The sequence below is a fragment of the Crinia signifera genome, chromosome 1 (assembly GCF_055691185.1).
Source record: "Crinia signifera chromosome 1, ASM5569118v1, whole genome shotgun sequence".
NCBI classification, from domain to species: Eukaryota; Metazoa; Chordata; class Amphibia; order Anura; family Myobatrachidae; genus Crinia; species Crinia signifera.
Genome location: NC_139217.1, coordinates 88,814,189 through 88,834,399, shown reverse-complemented (window position 1 = coordinate 88,834,399; position 20,211 = coordinate 88,814,189). Strand labels below are relative to the sequence as shown.

The following is a 20,211-nucleotide window of genomic DNA, read 5'->3' as shown; positions in this document are numbered from 1 at the left end:
GCTGCCGCCAGCCAGGCAGTCAGAAGTGACAGCCGGGCAGTGAGCTGTGGGCTGCCCGGCTGTCCTCAGAGCAGGTTCGTTCACACCCTCACCCCCTCTCCAGCACAGATCGGATCTTTCTTCCGATCTGCAGCACCGCACTCTGCTCCCTCCCCGCTGCACTGATTGACAGCTGAGCCGCCGGCGCCCTGTACAGGGCAGCCGAGCGACGGCTCAACTGTCAGACAATGTAAGCAGCCTGCGCCTCTGTCACTGAGTGGCTGGGCGCGGAAGAAGGCTGTTCAAAGAGCAGTGGCGTAAGTTCGTCCCAGTTGCCCGGAGGCAAGATGTATATTGGTGCCCCCCTCATATACACACACAATCTTATATAAAATATATAGAAAATGTGAGAGAGAGAGAGAGAGAGAGAGAGAGAGAGAGAGAACACATGTTTCAGAACACAGCCAGAGATACTATATTAATGGATTTCAATTAATGAATTTAAACTCACAGGGGAGGAGAGGTGCCCCCTTGGGAGTAGGAGCCCGGCGGCAGATGACTCCATTGCCTCCCAGAGTTCTGCCTCTGTCAAAGAGGCAGGATCTGGGCAGGCAGCGTCTGCTCTGCTCCTGTGGAGAGGTCAACTACTGTACTTCTTCTGCTGGGCTGACTGCAACTTCAAGATGAGTAATGGTGCCCATGCACTATTAAGATTTATCTTCAGATCTGGCTGGTTGGAACAAAAACATGGTTATGGATGAGTTTGTCTGTTTTCCAACATTTACAAGCAAATGGTCAACTGTCATTTGCTCTCATCCATAACCATGTTTTTGTTCCAAGCAGCCAGATCTGAAGATAAATCTGCGTGTGTATGGCCACCTTTAGACTATGTGTATGCAGTGGTGTAGCTAGGTGCCACGGCGCCCGGAGCAAGGGCATTAGTGAACTTTGTAATTCCAATTACACATAAGCCCACACATGATGCCCATTACATACTATATAACAATCCGCAATGCCCACGACATACTGTATAACACTCCGCAATGCCCACGACATACTGTTTAACACTCCGCAATGCCCACGACATACTATATAACACTCCGCAATGCCCACGACATACTATATAACACTCCGCAATGCCCACGACATACTATATAACACTCCGCAATGCCCATGACATACTATATAACACTCCGCAATGCCCATGACATACTATATTACACTCCGCAATGCCCATGACATACTATATAACACTCCGCATTGCCCATGACATACTATATAACACTCCGCAATGCCCATTGCATACTATATAACACACCATAATGCCCATTATACATTTGACACATAAGTGCCACTTACCTACATGCTCAATGCCAGGGGCTTCATGCTCGATGCCAATGGGCTTCATGCTCGATGCCAAGGGGCTTCATGCTCGATGCCAAAGGGGACTGAATTTGCTCGTTGCCAAAGGGGGGCAGAACTGTGCAGCGGCCTGCTCCCGTCCGCTATTTTCAATTCAGTGCACCAGTGGCGGTGTGCAGCAGGGTGGAGCGGTGGTGTGCAGCAGGGAGGGAGGGTGGGAGCGGTTGTATGCAGCAGTGTAGGTGGGTGCAGCAGGGTGGGTAGGTGGGTGCAGCAGGGTGGGTGTGGGAGGGTAAGTGCAGTAGGGTGGGTGCAGTAGTGTGCAGCAGGGTGGATGCAAGGGTGGGGTGCAGCAGGGTGGATGCGAGGGTGGGGTGCAGCAGGGTGGGAGTACACCTGACCTTACCCCCCTGCCTGTGCTGCTGTGCTGCATCCTGATCCACCTCCCCCTGCCTGTGCTGCGTGCAGTCTGAGTCCCCCCCTCCCTGCCTCTGCTGCCTGTGCTGCTGTGCCCCCCTCCCCCGGGAGAGAGACGTGCTGCTGCTATGTAAAATTCATTCATATCTCCCGCTGGACCTCTAGCCAATGGGCGCTTGCGGTCCAGCAGCCAATCAACTGGTGGCTGCTGGACCGAGTGCGCCTATTGGTTAGCGGTCCAGCCAGCGGGAGCTATGAATGAATTTTATATAGCAGCACGGCCACGGAAGTCTCTCCCGCACACAGCGGGCAGGGGAGCGGGCGAGGGAGGGAGCTGGCGGTGACAGCACAGCTCCGGCGCCATGCTATGTTCCTGTGCCCGGAGCGTGTGCTCCGCCGGCTCCGGGCTCGCTACGCCTCTGTGTGTATGTATAAGCAAGGGCAGAATAGCATATCTCCTACCTGCCTCAATTTACAACCCTGAAAGGGGCAAATATATTACCAAAATGGGAGGCGCTTTGCAGATTGGGGCAGTGTTTTTTATACCAATATAACATGTCTTAATGCGGTCAAGTGTATCAGGCCTTGCCAAGTACCATACTAAAGTTTGGGTAGGGGTCTGTCAGTGCTGCTTCAGGCTCTGTGCTCTCAGAAGGGCAGTTCGGGCACCGTTACTGTTCATGTGCGACCCTGATAAAGCCATTAAAGTGAAATGCCTGTTGGCGGAACACCTGTGTTGTTATGGTAACAGTGATAGGTTACTGTGTGTGGCCTAGACAGAAGGGCTCAATAGTGGAGTTACCTGTAAGCCATAGGATAGATAGCTGCCGAAGGCTGATTGGATATACTGAATCACCTCTATGCAATATTGTTAGCAAATGAGATATTAATAAAGATACCGCTTCACCTGGTGGGCGAACAATCTAGGTCTTAAACACTGAATGATACCATTAACGATTTAAAAACGGAATGTTGGAGTGATTCACTGCTCTCTGACCGTCAGTGTAACATCTACCTACCCTGTATATCACTGGTTTACTGACACATTTTGTGTAACTATACACGCCTACCCTGTATATCACGTTTTACTGACAAATTGTGTGTAACTACAGTATAGTAGCCTACCCTGTATAGCACTGACTTGCTGACACATTACATTGTATCTATAGCAGCCTACCCTGTAAAGAACTGGCTTACTGACACATTGTGTGTATGATATCTATAGCAGTTCACTCTGTATAGCACTGGCTTACTGATGCATTGTGTGTATATTTAGTAGCCTACCCTGTATAGCACTTGCTTACTGACACAGTGGGCGGTATTCAATGTGAATACCTGCGAGGTGCAGCGAATCCTTTTTTGGATTCGCTGCACATTCGCCACGTTCCGGAGCCGGCGGGCTCCGGTATTCAACGAGTCAGGGGCAGCGAGCCCCTGACTGGCGAATATGAGCTCCTGCGGCGATTGCCGCAGGGAGCCTGAGGACGGTGCCAGGCAGAGAGATGGTAGTCTCTCTGCCTAGCCCAGACCTTTGTGGGGGGTTAGGTGGGCTCCCCGGGTGCCAGGCAGCACAGGCTGCCCCCCCGGGGGTGCCAGCAGGGGGGCGTATATTCACTACACACGATCGTAATGATCGTGCAGTGAATATATGAATATGTAATAAGCGGCTCGGCTCCGGCGCCCCCTGCTGGCTGCTGTGTAAAAAAAAATAAAAAAAAAAAATATTATTTTTAAAATTACATATATATTCATGTGCTTACAGCACATGAATAAAAATAGCATGCCCCTCCTCAGAATAAAATTCCTGATTTTTTGACACCAAATGTAAAAAACAAAACACTTTATTTTAAAAGTTCACATTCCACTTCACCATAAAAAGATAGCGATTGCTACTCGGTGAATCATGGCGAAAAAAACCTTCAAATGTATTCGCCATGTGGTCATTGAATAGGGTGATTAACCGTTTTTGTCAGAAATTCGCCAAACAGCACAAATTTGCCATAAAAACCTGGCGAATCAGGCTCATTGAATACCGCCCAGTGTGTGTAACTATAGCAGTTCACCCTTTATAGCACTGGCTTACTGACACAATGTGTGTAACTATAGCAGCCTACCCTGTATAGCACTGGATTACTGACATATTGTGTGTGTAACTATAATGGCCTACCCTGTATAGCACTGGCTTACTGACACAATGTGTGTAACTATAGTAGCCTACCCTGTATAGCACTGACTTACTGACACATTGTGTGTAACTATAGTAGCCTACCCTGTATAGCACTGGCTTACTGACACAATGTGTGTAACTATAGTAGCCTACTCTATAGTATGAAAGTAATATAAAGGTGTTCAAATCGCGCTTAGAAAGCAGCTCGGTGGATGAAGACACAGTGATGGTGTCCCCACACCATATAAACACGTGAAAGAAAAAGATCATATGCAAGAGCATATGAAATCGTGCCTCGTTCATCAGCGCTATCAATAGATAATACATCCCTATGAAGGTATATTAGTCTCCTCTTCTCCGCCTCAAACTGGTTTATACAGTAGAGATGACCGCAGTATTGAAAGGGATTCTTGTTATATATTGATACCCATCACCGAAGATGTCAGAGTGGCGAGAAAATGCCATACAGTATGTGCCTATGCACATCCTTGCTGGCGGGTCGCCAGAACGTACGCGCTGGCGACCCGCCAGCAGCCTCGCCAGCGAGGAGACTGAGACGCGCGTGCGTCTCACGCGCACGCGCGTCTCAGTCTCCGTCGCTAGCGTGGCGGAAACCCTGTCCGTCTCCGCCTCAGGGAGACGGACGGGGTTAGGGGGGGGTTAGGGGGGGTGCGGGCAGGCGGCGGGGACCCGGGGTTACCGCCGGCAAGCCGGCGTGGACCCGGGGAAACGTTTGGAAGCGCCGTCGGAAGGGGGCGCGCGCGCCTCTCGTGCGCGCGCGTCCCCTTCTCACGATCGCCATGGCGCTGGCGGGGGATGGCGGCTGGCGACGCCAGCGCCATCCCCTGCAAGGATGGGAACAGACCCATCTGTACATTCCTATATGGGATTGGGCGTCTCCTCTTCTCCGTTTGTATGAAACAAAGTGTGGCCAAAATCGATAATCATCTGACTATACCACTCTCCAGTTGTGTGTACATAAGGAGAGAGATAAGTGTGCCACGTGTGCTGTTCATCAAGGCTTGTCTGCCTTTTTGTATGCTGTACACTGTATTGTCAGGACATAATTACCCATTTCCTTGTCTGCACCAAATAAGTGCTGAACTTGAAGTGTTCGGAAGAAGCCTGCTGTGTCTGTAAGGAGGATATTTATCAAAAATTGGAGAGAGCGAAGGTACCAACCAATCAGCTCTTAGCTGACATTTTTGAAACACAGGCCGTAACATGGCAGTTAGAAGCAGATCGGCTGTTAATTTATCTCTTTCCAACCTTTTTCACTCGCATAACTTGTTATAATTTATTATCCACGTGGCCTACAATTGGTAATGGTAATGTATGGCGAGGGAGGCACCATACGAGGGTACATGGTACACTAATTGAGGGTCCATGTCGACTGTTGTTGACCTAGGCACTAAAAATCGTAAAAAGTCATATCGACCTTTTGCTTGTCTCAAACTTTAGTCCATGTCAACCATAGTGCATGTAGACCTTTTCACTGTCGACCAATAGTGGTTGACCTAATGACCGTTAACCTAGTTATCATTGACCTAATTATACACCTTTTGACAAATAGCAATGCTAATATTGCATTGTGTTTATTATTTTAGCACAGACTTGTTAGGAAGATGCAAAATATCAGTCACTGTGAACTAGGGGCCTCACTGCAGTGCTTTGTAAAGCGGCCATTTTGTTTCCTGAGGTATCTTTTTGAATGGGCCGCAACCTACTGTATGAACTCCCCAGGCATTTGTAACATTACTGAAATTACAGGATTTTAATGGCTATTTTAAATACTGCAAGGAACCCTCTGAGATGTGTATAAACAGGAAAATGATTGGGTAATGGCTATGTCTCCTCCTAGACCAAGGAACCCTCTGAGATGTCCTGTATGTAGACACAAGAATGATGAGGTAATGGCTGCATCTCCTCATAGACCAAGGAACCCATCGGAGTTGTGTGTAGACAGACGAATGATGGGGTAATGGCTATGTCTCCTCATAGATCAAGGAACCCTATGAGGTGTCTGTAGATAGAATAATCACGCAATGGCTATGTCTCCTCATAGACCAAGGAACCCTCTGAGATGTGTGTAGACAGGAGAATGCTGGGTAATAGCTATGTCTTCTCATAGACCAAGGAACCATCTGAGATGTGTGTAGACAGGAGAATGATGGGTAATGGCTAGGTCCTTCTCATAGACCAAGGAACCCTCTGAGATGTGTGTAGACATATTTAAAAAAGTAAATGTACACATGTTTTATTTTACATATTCTGACACTGTAGCCGCCAAGCATTCACCCAGCATGGAGACGCTCCAAATGAGGAAATAACCACAGAGATACAGTATTATTCACCACTCATTTTATTACCCAAATTGTTGTTGGAAATAACACATGATGGGGTATAAGATGGGAATTCTGTTGAAGATGTGATGTTACCCATAACAACCAATCAGATACTATCTAGTATCTCCTAGACAATACTAAATAAATAAGTAGTCTATCTATTAGATGAGATGTAGTGCGACGCCTCTACATTGGGAGTGCATGCCACTCTGTGATGGTGACAGGGGTGCATACCACTCCTTGGATGGTGCATGGGGTGCATGCCACTCCAGTGACAGGGACGCTTGCCACTCCGTAAATGGTGACGGGGGTGCATGCCACTCCCTTGATGGTGACGGGGGCGCATACCAATCCGTGGATGGTGACGGGGGTGTATACCACTCTGTGGGTGGTGACGGGGGGCGTATACCACTCCGTGTAGGTTTCCTGGTTCTCTTGCCACTCCGTGAAGGTTTCCTGGTTCTCTTGCCACTCTGTGGATGCTTCCTGGGACTCTTGCCACTCCGTGGATGCTTCCTGGGACTCTTGCCACTCTGTGGATGTTTCCAGGGGCTCTGGCCACACTGTGGATGTTTCCGGGGGTGAATACCACTCCTTGGATGTTTCCAGGGGCGAATACCAGTCCTTGGATAATGGGTTCTCATGCCACTCCGTGGATTGGAACGGGGGCTCTTGCCTCTCCATGGATGGTGATGGGGGCGCATACCATTCCGCTGATCGTGACGGGGGCTCTTGCCACACCGTGGATATTGACGGGGGCAAATTCCTTAATGGGGAGGAAGCCTTTCTCTCCCTCGGTGTCGGTGGGGCCTGTCTTTCCCTCGGTGCCGGTGGGGCCTGTCTTTCCCTCGGTGCCGGTGGGGCCTTTCCCTTGCGGGGAGGCGGTGGTGCCTTTCTCTCGCGGGGAGGCGGTGGTGCCTTTCTCTCGCGGGGAGGCGGTGGAGCCTGTCTTACCCGCGGTGCCGGGGGCATCTGCCTCTCCCGGGGTTCTTCTTTGGCTTGGCTCTCTGATGGCAATTGGGCCATTTCTCCTCTTGTAGCAAGTTTGACTCACTGCGTCACCTTAATTAAAGATAAAATAGAAATATTAAATAACAAATAAGCTATAGACAAATATCCCTTCTAGTCATAATGGACGGAGGGGGGGGCACGAACCCACTGGGATCGAATAACCATTTTAGCTCATATTGAACGCCCCAAATTTTGGGGGTCATTGGGAACCGGCAGTGATATAAATAATAAATAACCTCTCAGGTTTGGGCAAAGACCCCCTGAAACACCCACTAAATTGGGACATAACCGCCTTCTATGCTATGACACGCCCACTTTCAGGTGAGCCTCGCCCCTTAAGAAATCCATGAAGAACCCTAATTGCTCAAACAAAAAAGTATGAATAGAAATAAGAGCGCACTTACCTTGCCTCTATAGAACGGGACGCAGCACACGGCTGCTCCCGTTTTGTCTCCTCCTTCCTCCTCTCTCTCCTTGCTCCTCTCCAAACACAATATATGAACTGAAAATGCTGAATAATCAGACACGTTCAAAAGCTCTGACTGCACAAGTCGGGACCAGGCAACAGAATGACTCCTAGTGTTCCGTCCTGGCTCAGCAGGCATTGTGACATCATAGAACCACTGTGATGTCATCACACAGGTATTAGCAGCAGCCATACAGGCAAATATATGTATACAAATAAAGTGGTGCCCATACACTAGTAAGATTTATCTTCAGATCTGGCTGGTTGGAACAAAAACATGGTTAAGGATGAGTGACAGTTTGTCGGTTTTCCAGCATTTCCAAGCAAAAGGTCAACTGTCATTTGCTCTCTTCCATAACCATGTTTTTGTTCCAACCAGCCAGATCTGAAGATAAATCTGCATGTGTATGGCCACCGTAAGGCAGTCAGCTCTTACAGCTATTATAATTTTTGGCAGGTTTATATATTTTTGGGTTTGGGTTGTATATATATATATATATATATATATATATATATATATATATGTGTGTGTGTGTGTATGTATATTTATTTGTATATATTTATATATGTCTTGATAAAGGGGAGTGCTGTCCATCCTATATATATATATATATATATATATATATATATATATATATACATATATATAGACAATTGCATACGGGCAGCACTCCAAATTGGCAACCTAAATGGTATGATAAGGTGCCCTCCGTGAAACAAAGCCGGTACCAGACGGGCTGCGGACATAAACAGTGGGATGGCGGCACTCTGCTTGAAATAATGAGACACAGGAGACCTTGTAGTTCCCGACGTTTCAAGCCTGTAGCAGGCTTTATATCAAGGTGCAAGAGACGGTCTCTTATATATATAGTGTTTGTACATGTATATCCGATGCATACAAATATACGGTCCACCGGCAGGCGGCATGCCAATGACAGCATCCCAAAAGATGTGCACCCCAACTCTCCTTCATCTACAGCCTAACCATCCCCACTAACACCCCAACACCCCACTACTTAAACCTAACCCTCCTGCCCCACATTCTAAATCTAAACCACCCTTCTATGTGCTTAAACCTACCCCCAGCCTAAACCTAACCCGTGCCCCCTTGTTTTTAGTACCCCGGGACCCCAAGAGCCTTAATCCAATTGCACTTATGTGGTATAATATATAATATGTAATGGGAATTATCCTATGTGACACAACGTGTAATGGGCATTACGATGTGTGGCACAATGTATAATGGGCTTTACGGTGTAGGGCACAATGTGTAAGCGGCATTATGGTGTATAGCACAATGTGTAATGGTGCAGTGTGTCTAAGGGGCTCTAGCTGGCGCGGGGTATCTAAGGGGCGGCCAAAAATGTTGTGCCTAGCGGCGGCCTGACCCCTGAATGCGCCCCTGTCTGACGGTGAGGATTTCCCCGGAGCATAGAATAGGACAAGCGGCCGGCGAGTGTGTCAGATGGCGAGGATTGCTTGTTTTTGGTGATCCTCCCTGAAAACAAGCCACTCCCAATGTAAAAAAACGGCATTGAGTACCTATTCTGCGCTGTCACTGGTGTAACATCACAGCATATTCTACCCAGTAACCAGCAGAGAGCAGGCAAGTTTCACAGAGTTTATAATTTTTTTCTTTTCCAGGATTTCTTGAAACTTGATCCTTCAGAAGCTTCACTTCATGCTTTGGAAAATACAAATCAGCAGTCCACATTCCTAGCAACTTTTTTTTTTTACATCATCCTTTCACTGACAGCAAGCTGGTTTCATCCTGTTACACACTGTCTTGGGGTAAGGCTCCTTTGGGGGACCCCAGCCTGCTCCCAAAATGAAGTTCTGGGCCATTTTCATCACGATTCTTGTCCACGACGCACTTCAAAATGGTGAGTTATTTCTCTGCCTGCGATTAGTGCACCAGCAGCACCTTGTAGCCAGACAGTGCAGCCTTTCGCTGCTCACAGCCTGTGGGATGGGGGAACTGCACATGGGATAATCCTGTCAGAAAGCAAAGATAAATATATGAAATCACTGACTGGGAATGTGTTATCTAGACCCCCACTTCTGATGTGTATGTGTAAATATCTGCATAGTTGTTATATTAGTCAGATATGGACATTTGTATTATTTGTGTGACGTTAGCCAGCTGATGGTAACCGACCCTTTTTATAAGCATGTATGTTTATTTTCCTGCTAATGACAGAGGATAAGCCCAGCATCCAGTGTGATGTATCAAAGACAACCCATCCATTGTACACAATAAATACACCTGTCCGCCTCACTGCATGGTGTGTCTGCTTTTGTCATTTTCTGGACAGTGTTTTCTGTAGTTTTAAAACATCAGGATAATAATTTAGTTTGCTGTAAAATATATCTACTGCAGGCAAAAGTGCATAGCGTAACCCCAGAGCTTGCAATTTAATTGGAGTTGTAAACAGGAGGATATTTGTACATCTTACATTGTTAATATTTGTATATTTTGTTGAAATCATTAACATTTGTCTGCTATTGTCAAAACTGCATGTCTATGATAATAAAAAAAATACTGTATGTTGATATCAGATATGTACTTGATTGTAGAGGGAGAACTCTGCCAGTACACTAAGCATTATGTGCATGTGGTAGTGTGCTCGCCCAGTACAGTCGCTGCACGCCCAGAAGCCCAAACAGAGGTGTATAATTCTGCCACTTACACCAGAGGGGTTTCTAACATAGCCAAAGTACAGAAATCTTGGGGGAAATTTACTAAAGGAAATTTGTAAAATAATAGGTGAATTTGTATCCAGAAATACACTTATTTTTGACATTTACTATCCCGAAAATATGGCAATTCATATTCGGATTGATAGCACATCAATACGAATACGAATTGCCGTATTTTCGGGATAGTAAATGTCAAAAATAAGTGTATTTCTGGATACAAATACACCTATTTTTTTTTACAAATTTCCTTTAGTAAATTTCCCCCCTTGTGTGGTACGGTACCCCGTCTGACGCTCTCTGAGGAAAATGTACTAAGATGGGAGTTCTATTGAAGATGGAAGGTTGCCCAACCAATCAGATTCTGCTTTTTTTATTTAGCACCTTTTAGAAGATAATAGAAAGAATTTGATTGGTAGCTATGATAATAGATATATTTTTGTCTTCACTAGAACTCCTTTCTTAGTAAATTCACCGCTCTGTATTATATGGCAGTCACTGCAACTGTCTTTGTAAAATATGGCGGGCATTGCAACGCACTCAGCTGTCTACACCTCTTCAGCTTTGCGCCACCTTCATTGGGAACCTACCACAGCATTCCCCCTGTGGAGCCTTCATTTCCCGCTCCGTCTCTGACCCCGGGTGTTGTGGTGTGCACAGACAAGAGAGATGTAGATGAGACACCTCCAGAGGATCTTCCTTCTTCACTGCCAATGACTCCACAAGCTTTATCCGGGATGTGTCATTAGGTCGACACGTGAAATAGGTCAACATGGTCATTAGGTCGACACAAGCATTACGTCGATGTGAGAAAGGTCGACACAAAAAATCATGGCGAGCGAAGTGAACCATGTGAGGGGACGCGATACACTTATACGGTGCCCATGTCGACTCAAGTCGACATAGACACAAAAAACATGAAAAACTCGTGTTGACCTTATTCATGTTGACCTAATGCTTGAGTTGACCTAATGATCATGTCGACCTAATGCATATCGACCTATTTCATGTGTCGACCTATAGTGGTCGACCTAGTGACTGTCAACCCTATGACCCATACCCCTTTCTCCACCTCAGGCTGTAGCATAGCTGCCTACTCTCCTGCGTTCTGCAGTAGACTCCCTGAAATAGGAGCAATCTCCCTCTCTCCTTGATTAGTCTAGCAATCTCCCTGGTTTCTCCTTACCCACCTTATGCACCTGTTACCTCAGATGGGATTTGCACTTGGAATTTATTACATAGGCGTCACATTTATTATCACATATGTTGTACTGAGAGTGAAGAAACTAAGTATCACAGGAAATAATTGCCAACAATAAGTAATATAGTTACTAATGTTATCTAGAAATATCTCTCAACAAGTATTTAAGCACATATACAGGTGGAGCCGGCCTCTTCATTGCAGGGGCTGGCGATACCACGAGATGTTTGCGCGCTCCGTGGCAGTGAAAGATCTGATAACCCTAATTTTTATTTGTGTTCATGCATATTCCCATTGATGTTGTGTGGCCTTCACGTGCAGTTCTTTCCTAGTCGGCCTATGTCTATTACCGTGTCACCTGCACATTGGCAGATCATCTGGGAGCGTGTGGCCTGTGCCACAACCGTTGTCCTATTGTTATGCCGCATTAGCCACCCAGTATAGTCCAGCTGGCCAAGTTCCTCCGCAGTGGGAATAGTGTCACGTCTGGTGGGTGGTGGTGGTGTGGCTGCTGTGGTGGTGTAACATGGGACATTGGCTCCACGGGAGTAAGTTGGTATTATCCTCCTCTTTCCCATTGAAAACACCGCCAGCCCTGAAAGTGGCAGGCCCAGAGACGCTGGTGATAGGGGGATCGGCGGTGAGAGAGAGAGTGTGAGCTTGGTGTTTAGTTTGGAGATTTGTTGCAGAGAGTTGGAACAGCCATGGCATCCAGAAAAGGCATCAGAGAGCTGCTACCTCTCTTGGATGTCATGACTGCTCCAACTCAATGCAACAAATCTCCAAACTGAACACCGAACTCACACTCTCGCTCTCTTTTTCTCGCTCCCTCTACTACAAGCTAGCTCCTCCTCCTCCTCACAAAAACGCCTATTACCTTTTAAAGGACAAAATGGTCATGTTACTTTTGGGTGCCAATGGGTGACTTTCTCTCACACTGTGCAGCTGTTACACTACAAATTGCATTCCATTTGGTCCAAAATATCATACACTTCCTGTTCTAAATACTGCAAGAAGTCAGATCCGATTTACATTCAAACCATTATAGCTGCACACCCATACATTGTCCGAGTTCCGGGAAAAAGTAGGACTTCAAGTGATATTTTTACGGCCTCTAAAACCACCCATTGCCTTCAAAATAGTAATAATCCTTTTAGGTATATTTGCATAAAGTCAGGGATTTTGTAGGATTATTAGTCAGGTGTGTTATTAACCAATCATACTAAACAGGTGAGGAAGAGGAAGCCCCCATCGGGGGTCAGCGTGCTGAGGAGGAGGAGAAGGAGAAGGAGAGTGAAGCTGCGTGGCAAGGGGCAGAAGGAGGAAGAGCAGCAGCGTGGCCAGCAACACATGGGAGCAGAGCAAAGAGAGGACGGAGCAGAGATTGACAGCTCCAGTCCCCGGCACCCGACAGCAGCGCCCGATACCCGGCAGCCGTATCACCGCACCAGTCTAGGGCACCTGGCTGCTGGGTATCGGATGCTGTTGTTGGGTGCCTGGGACTGGAGCTGTCAATCTCCGCTCCGTCCTCTCTCTGCTCTGCTCCCACGCGCTGCTGGCCACGCTGCTGCTCTTCCTCCTCCTGCCTCTCGCCACGCAGCTTCACTCTCCTCCTCCTCGGCGCGCTGACCCCCGACCCCAGGCTTCCTCTTCCTCTCCAGGGACCAGGCACTTCTCCTCTCCACGGCCAATGTGGCCTCCTTGTTCCGCAAGTCCTGGTGGCCGCAAGTCCTGGTGGCCACAGGAGAGAAGGAGAGCCCAGGCCTCGCACCCAGCCTGTGTACCCAGCACGTGGCCGCAGTACCCAGTGTTGCCTGGGCAACAGCCAGAGCGGCAGGGAGCCAGCACCTACCCGGCCACAGCAACTGACCCCCCACAGCAGCACCCCACATCAGGCAGCAACCAGTGATGGCCCCCCAGCATCCGGTGGCACAGAATAGGAAGGTCTGGAACCAGACCACCCGAGACTCCAGCCCAGGGCACGTGAGCTGGCCAGTGTGGCCCTATCTCCAAGGGTACCCAGAGGAACAGCATACCTCCCAACATGACCCTCTCCAGGAGAGACACATTGCTCTATTTCTGGACTTCTCCCTTAGTTAATGATTGCCATTACCTGTGTTGAAGCACCTTTCTTATCAATTAACCTGTGCGAAACAGGTGATGGCGATCATAAATGAAGAGGGAAGTGCAGAAACAGAGCAATGTGTGCCTCCTGGAGAGGGTCATGTTGGGAGGTATGGAACCGGCATGACTAATCCTTGACCCCCATCTGTGCCTTTTGCTAGCAGAAGGGGGATTTTCTCCCTCATTTTTTATCGCATTATTTATTGAGCAGCTGTATTCTATTTTTTAGCGCAGTGTTAACCCCGTACAAGTCTGTGGGGACAGTTAAAACCCGGCGAGCACTCTCACTGCGCATGCGCCAGTTTGGGACGCCGGAGGCAGGGATGCGGCGCCGTGACAACGGGGGTGGGGGTGGTCTTCCGCGAAACATGCCCTTGCTCCAGGCACCGTGAAACCAAGCTACACCACTGCTCCAGTCAATCAACTCACAACTTTCATTTTTCAAACACAACTGGTGCATTATCTCCTTCCAATTTATCTCCACTTTTTCTCTACTTTGTCTCTTCACCAGGCTTAATACATCTGCCCCAATAATCATTATATTACTTTGTAGGTTGAAACACAGTTATTAAAAGGAAACAGAAACAGCTGTCTATTAAACTTTAAACTGAGCGAAGAATAGCCATTCTGCTACAAAAGTAAAAATGGCCGAGGAGGACTAGAACCAGATTAACCCACAATATATGAGCCCAATGCTTCATGTGGGCATTATACACAGGTGCAGCAGAATATACTGCTGAAAATTTGGTATGATGTATGAAAAGGTCTTCATGGAGATCACTCCCTCACCTGTCATAGAATTCTTACTCCAAAAGATAAGATTAATACAAGTATGCAACAGAAAATGTTCAGTTGGGCTCGAGCCTCTTAAAGAGATGTTCCAAGCACAATGAATTCAAAATGACATTGATTTATTAAAATACAATAGTAATTAAAACATAAAACGTAATATACTTGATAATGACTGATATAAGGTTCGCATCTATTCTCCTGGAGACATGCAATGGTCTGAAATGAATTATCTCACCATATGACTGTGCTTCCGTAGAAGATCTGCGGCACCACCACAGATGGCTTAGTTTGTAGAAGTCCCCAAATAATAGGCAGGTGCTTCCAAATAAAGTGTCCAGTGGCCTTTAAAGTGCAAAGTTTTCAAAAGTGCACAGTCATAAACAAGTGTGTGTCCAAAAGATTATTCCGTATTTCAGAATATTTTTATATATCAGTGATGTATCTTGCGGTATCTTGCATTTATGTTGTACAAACACATGAAATACACACAAATATATTTTATTTGTGCATAAAAAAAAAGGTTTCAAAACTTGAAACAAAGTTTGTGTACTATCTCAGGCACTGAATGTGAATGCCAATCAATCATTTTCTTGCACATATTTAGTGCCAGTTACATATCATGCCCCCAGTAGTGCTGTTACAGATGTCCCCAGTAGTGCCAGTTACATATTATGTCCCCAGTATTGCCAGTTACATATCATGCCCCCAGTAGTGCTGTTACAGATGTCCCCCCAGTAGTGCAAGTTATATATCATGTTCTCAGTAGTGCTGTTACAGATGTCCCCAGTAGTGCCAGTTACATATCATGTCCCCAGAAGTGCCAGTTACATATCATGCCCCCAGTAGTGCTGTTACAGATGTCCCCAGTAGTGCCAGTTATATATATCATGTCCTCAGTAGTGCTGTTACAGATGTCCCCAGTAGTGCCAGTTATATACATCATGTCCTCAGTAGTGCTGTTACAGATGTCCCCAGTAGTGCCAGTTACATATCATGGGCGGGATGTATCAAATACCTAATTTTTCGCCCAGATTTCGCATTTACTTTGCCGTGTTCGCGGCTGTGTCCGTCTGCTCTCCTTTCAAATGTATCATCTATTTTACTTGTGGCGTTCTCAGCTGCTCCTGCGATCCACCTATCGGCTTTGGCTGATTGTTTACTGCGCATGCGCATCTGTTTTCGGATGCTGTCATGCACAGTAGGCTTCTCTACAGGGATGCCGGCACATGCGCCGCGGGGAACATGTTCCTACAGGCAAATTGCCCACTGTGTTAAGTCGTGCTGCTGCCTCCTCCTGACACATTTTTAAAGGTATGTGCAGGTCATAGCACTGAATTCCCAATCTCCCCTATCATTTTAAATAGAGAAAAATATGTAAATTCACCATGTATATATGGCGAAATAAAACTCCTTGCGACTGCTCTTAGTACATCAGAGCCCCCGATCTCTTCATTCATATCAATGCAAATGAAATACCGCAACGGAAGTCTTGCGGTATTTCGCGCAGCAGGGGGAGAGCTGACTTTTTAAAAAAAACTTTATTCATACATAGACGATAAGCATGCCACCGTGGAAAAGAGGTTACAGCGCGGTGGACCAGGTTACAACATCCCGCTCCATGTCCCCAGTAGTGCTGTTACAGATGTCCCCAGTAGTGCTGTTACAGATGTCCCCAGTAGTGCTTTTAGCAAGAATTTTTTTTTCTACTTTCTGGAATGTATGATTTTTGGAATAATTTTGATAACGGATATTTGGATAAGGGATACTCAACCTGTATTATTATTATATCATTTTTATAGTCTAAACTCTGGAGTATACTGGACTATGACAGAAGAGACTCTGCCTCACCTCAGTGCTAATTTAGACCTGTCACATGGCTGTGAATTCCCACAGCGGACGATTATCTATACAATGTGCATGTGTACGGGTTGCAGTACGCATGCGCGAGACCATCCTGCGTTTAAAGCCTGATACTTTTTTTGATCACTGGCCGTACGCAAGGTGATTGACAGGAAGTAGGCATCTGGAGGTGGTAACCTGCTGTTTAGTGGAAGTGCTAAGGAAAACGCAAGTGTGCAAGAAAAAGTGCTGGGAGTGTCTGGCAAAATGCTAGGCATGCCTGAGCATTTTAGGGGAGGTTGTGTGGCGTCAGCTTTAGGCCGGATATCCCTTTTTCCATCGCACCACTGAGTATCTTGCTACTCTGAACCTGCGTTGACTTATGCCCAGTGTATAAAACATTCAATGGTGAGCCTTTTACAATGGGTTTTGGAAATATTCACACAGTTGCAAATAAATGCGTAGTCGTACACATCCATTTGCATCCATTTGCACTGTGAGCACATTATTTTTCAATAAAATAATTTTAGCCTCTGTGGTTGGCATGTATTTTTTAGATAAAGGTTTTGTGCATGGGAGTGGGGTAGTGCTGCAGCTTCACCTATCTGCCAATGTGACAATGATTAATGGTGCTGAGCATCATGAGTCAAGGCACGCTGACTGCACAAGTGTGCAGTGCATAACTGGGAATTCACAAAGTCCCATAAGACTTTGCACAAGAGATCAGAGGCTGAGAGGTTTGTGCTGAGCTCTACTTGGTGGAGCTCATCATATGCTTCTCAGGCCCATGAAGGATAGCAGCAGCAGCTGCGTTGTCATGGGAGGGTTTTTAATTAGAGGCAGTGCTGAGCCTGTCAGAGCTCCTACAGAGTTAGGTACAGAGGGACAAACACAGGCTTTTCATGTGGTATTTTTATGTTTATATTAATCCCCCCCCCCCACCCTGCAATCGACCATTGACCAAGTTTATACTGCTTTTACTCTGTGTTTTGACAGTGTAATATTCACCCGTGCAGTTTGCAGCCAGTAACGACAAAGAGGAGGGGGCCCCCCTTTCTAAAGTGCCCCGGGCCCCCCAAAGGCTTAATCCAGCTCTGGCTCCACCCACTGCAAACTTCACTTGTACACACTGCCCGATGGTGCATCAATATATCTGGCCGTTCAATTGAACTGCTGATTTATCGGCCAGTGTGTACGCATATTAGTGGTTGCTGTAATATATGGGGTAGGGATAACAGTGTCTGTTGAGCCCGAATGACTGTACACGTATCACACAATATAGCCAGACATGGGCCCTTATTCTGGTTCGGGCGGTACGGCCCGCGTGCGGCCGTACCGCCGATGTTTTTACTCTGCACATGCGCAGAGGTGAATCTGCGCATGTGCAGCCCCCTTCGCCGCAGACGTATTTCGTCCGCCGCAAAGGGGGCGTATAGGGGCGTGAGAGGCATCATGCCCTCATTTCCCTATGTGTACGCCCCGCGTTTCATGGGCGTTCCCATGCAAACGCGGGGCGTACGCAGGCTAATGAGGGCATGACGCAACTCATGGGGGCGGAAAGCTGACGTCGCCGGATGTCCGTGTGGTCTCAGCTTGCGGGAGCTGCCGCGGCGTGCGGACCTGCCTTCGATGGTCGACGACCATCGAATGCAGGGGGCAGCTCCCACCATAGTGGAGGCGTAGCCTCCACCATTTTTATGCGGATCGCCAGCCGTCCGTGTACGGACGGCCGTGGCGATCCGTAGGGTGGGCGGGGATTCGTCTGGTGCGGCCATGGTTCTTTGGCTGTTGCTGATTTGAGTTACCTTTAAAGCTAATAGAAAAAACTGGTTATGAAATTTGCGGGCAATCACAATGGGATCAATATCATAAGGCCTGATTCAGACCAATACGTAAAAGTGCAGAAAATCGCTATTTGGCGACTTCTGCACATGTCCATCGTGCGTGCTGGAGCCCTGATATGGTCATCAGTTTCAGAGGGCAGGGGGGGGGGGGATTCAACCATTTTCAACCAAAGGGGTGATCTGAGCCCTTTTCTCGGCTGTTCCCAATGAAATTGGCCGAAATTGGAGTAGTGTATGGGCACCTTAAGTCATATTGGGGATTGTAGCGAAACAATGCTTTCTCAGACAGTTTGTACCTGCCTGAAAACGGGAGACCCTGTAAACTATATCAGGGTTGCCGACTTTTAAATGCTCCTCTCCGGGAAAAGCCCGGAGAGGAGACTTTCCTTACCCGATCGGGGAGGGGGGGGCTTGACTGTGATGTCATTAAGCCCCACCCCCATTACGGGAAATAGGAGAAATGACTGATCTCCATGGAGGGGGCGGGGCTAAAATGACACGATTGTGCCATTTTAGCTCCGCCCCCTCCCCTGAGACCCGTGGATTGCGGCATTTACATGCCACGATTCGGGGGGCTCAGGGGGGTCCCCCAGATTCCGTGAGGGTTGCCCACCCTTCCGGGGGGCCGGGAGGGGGACCTGATTTTCGGGAGACTCCCGGGAATTCCGGGAGGGTCGGCAACCCTGAACTATATTAAAATGTTGGCAACTATTTTCAGTAGTAATATGCCCAGAACTGAGATATATTTTCATAATAGTTATCTAGGGGATTATTCATCTGTAGACACAAACTTAATTTGCAGCCATGCTGATGATCAAAGCAAGGTGTATATGCACTTAAATACTTTTCTTGGCTCGCTGGCATACAGAAAGATGGGGACATACTGTAAAGCCAGGCCCCTGTGACTCGTGGATTCGCCCCCTTCTACCAGCTTCACCCATGACCATGCCCCCTAATTGTGCACAGAGTCATTCGCCAGGGCTGCTTCATGCCCCCAGTCTCAGTCCATCACAAAGAGAAATATGATAACATATATCTCAAATGTCATGCAGAGGCCGGCCCCCTATCTATTTATTTGGTTTATAATTGGGGCTCTAGCTTCCTCTATGGATGGCGAGGATCATACAATGCTCCTGCAGGCAAGAATGGTAGCTCTGCCCAGTTGACCCCCCCCCCCCCCCCCCTCCCGCCGACTCAGTCCCCGCCTCTGTTCAGAACAATGTGATACCCAGGAGTTCATGCTTAAAAAAAGATAAAGATGCAAATCGCACCATTTAGTCCCGCCCCCTCCTCGAAGACCCGCTAATTGCGGGATTTGCAGTTATGGGAGACTTTGAAAATAGGCAACCCTGATCTATTTACCAGCATCAGGTGGCTTGTAGCAGCTACAGTGCCAGGCAAGCCCAGAGTTATGTCACCCCTCAGCGGTAATTACATACCTCTGTTTTCACAAACAGAGGCTGTAGCTGCCTTCTCCCTACTTCCTGAACAGCATTAGACTGTCAATCAATGACAGCCTGCTGTCATCCTACTTCCGACTTGTTGGCGCAGACCATCAGTACTTTGCAAATAATAGCGCAGATCCAACCGTACCTTAATGAGCCTTTCTTCATACGAATTTAGCATGATTCTGATTGTTGTAACTTGTAATACACATAAGAGTACACCGGCATAAATACATAAATACATAAATGAAGCAGTGAGGGTGGAAGTACAGAGTGAGTACGGGAATGCTTGGTTACAGACTGGCTGTATTCATACCCAGCAGTAAACAGGAAATGTGCTTTTTTTCTTACAAGCTGCATGGTGTATTTACTCCAGGATTATTTACCAACTTACTTTTTGTAACAGCGCAGACGTTACAAAATACCAAATTACAATACTAATATTGGCCTGATTCAATAGTGATTGGTCCCTGTCCCCAGCATGTTTGCGCTTGTGCAGGGCCTTTGTACAAAAGCCTTTGG

At 47.2% G+C, this 20,211-nt stretch overlaps 1 protein-coding gene across 1 annotated transcript in view; it reads left to right on the top strand.

Annotated features, from left to right (window-relative positions):
• Positions 1-9,326: 9,326 nt before the first annotated feature.
• The window catches only part of PDGFRL (platelet derived growth factor receptor like), an 85,107-nt gene continuing 74,222 nt past the window's right edge, over positions 9,327-20,211 (top strand). Inside the window, exon 1 of the mRNA XM_083169609.1 lies at positions 9,327-9,630. Within this exon, the coding sequence (XP_083025735.1) occupies positions 9,576-9,630 (55 nt within the window). The 5' untranslated portion in view covers positions 9,327-9,575. The remainder of the gene's footprint in view (positions 9,631-20,211) is intronic.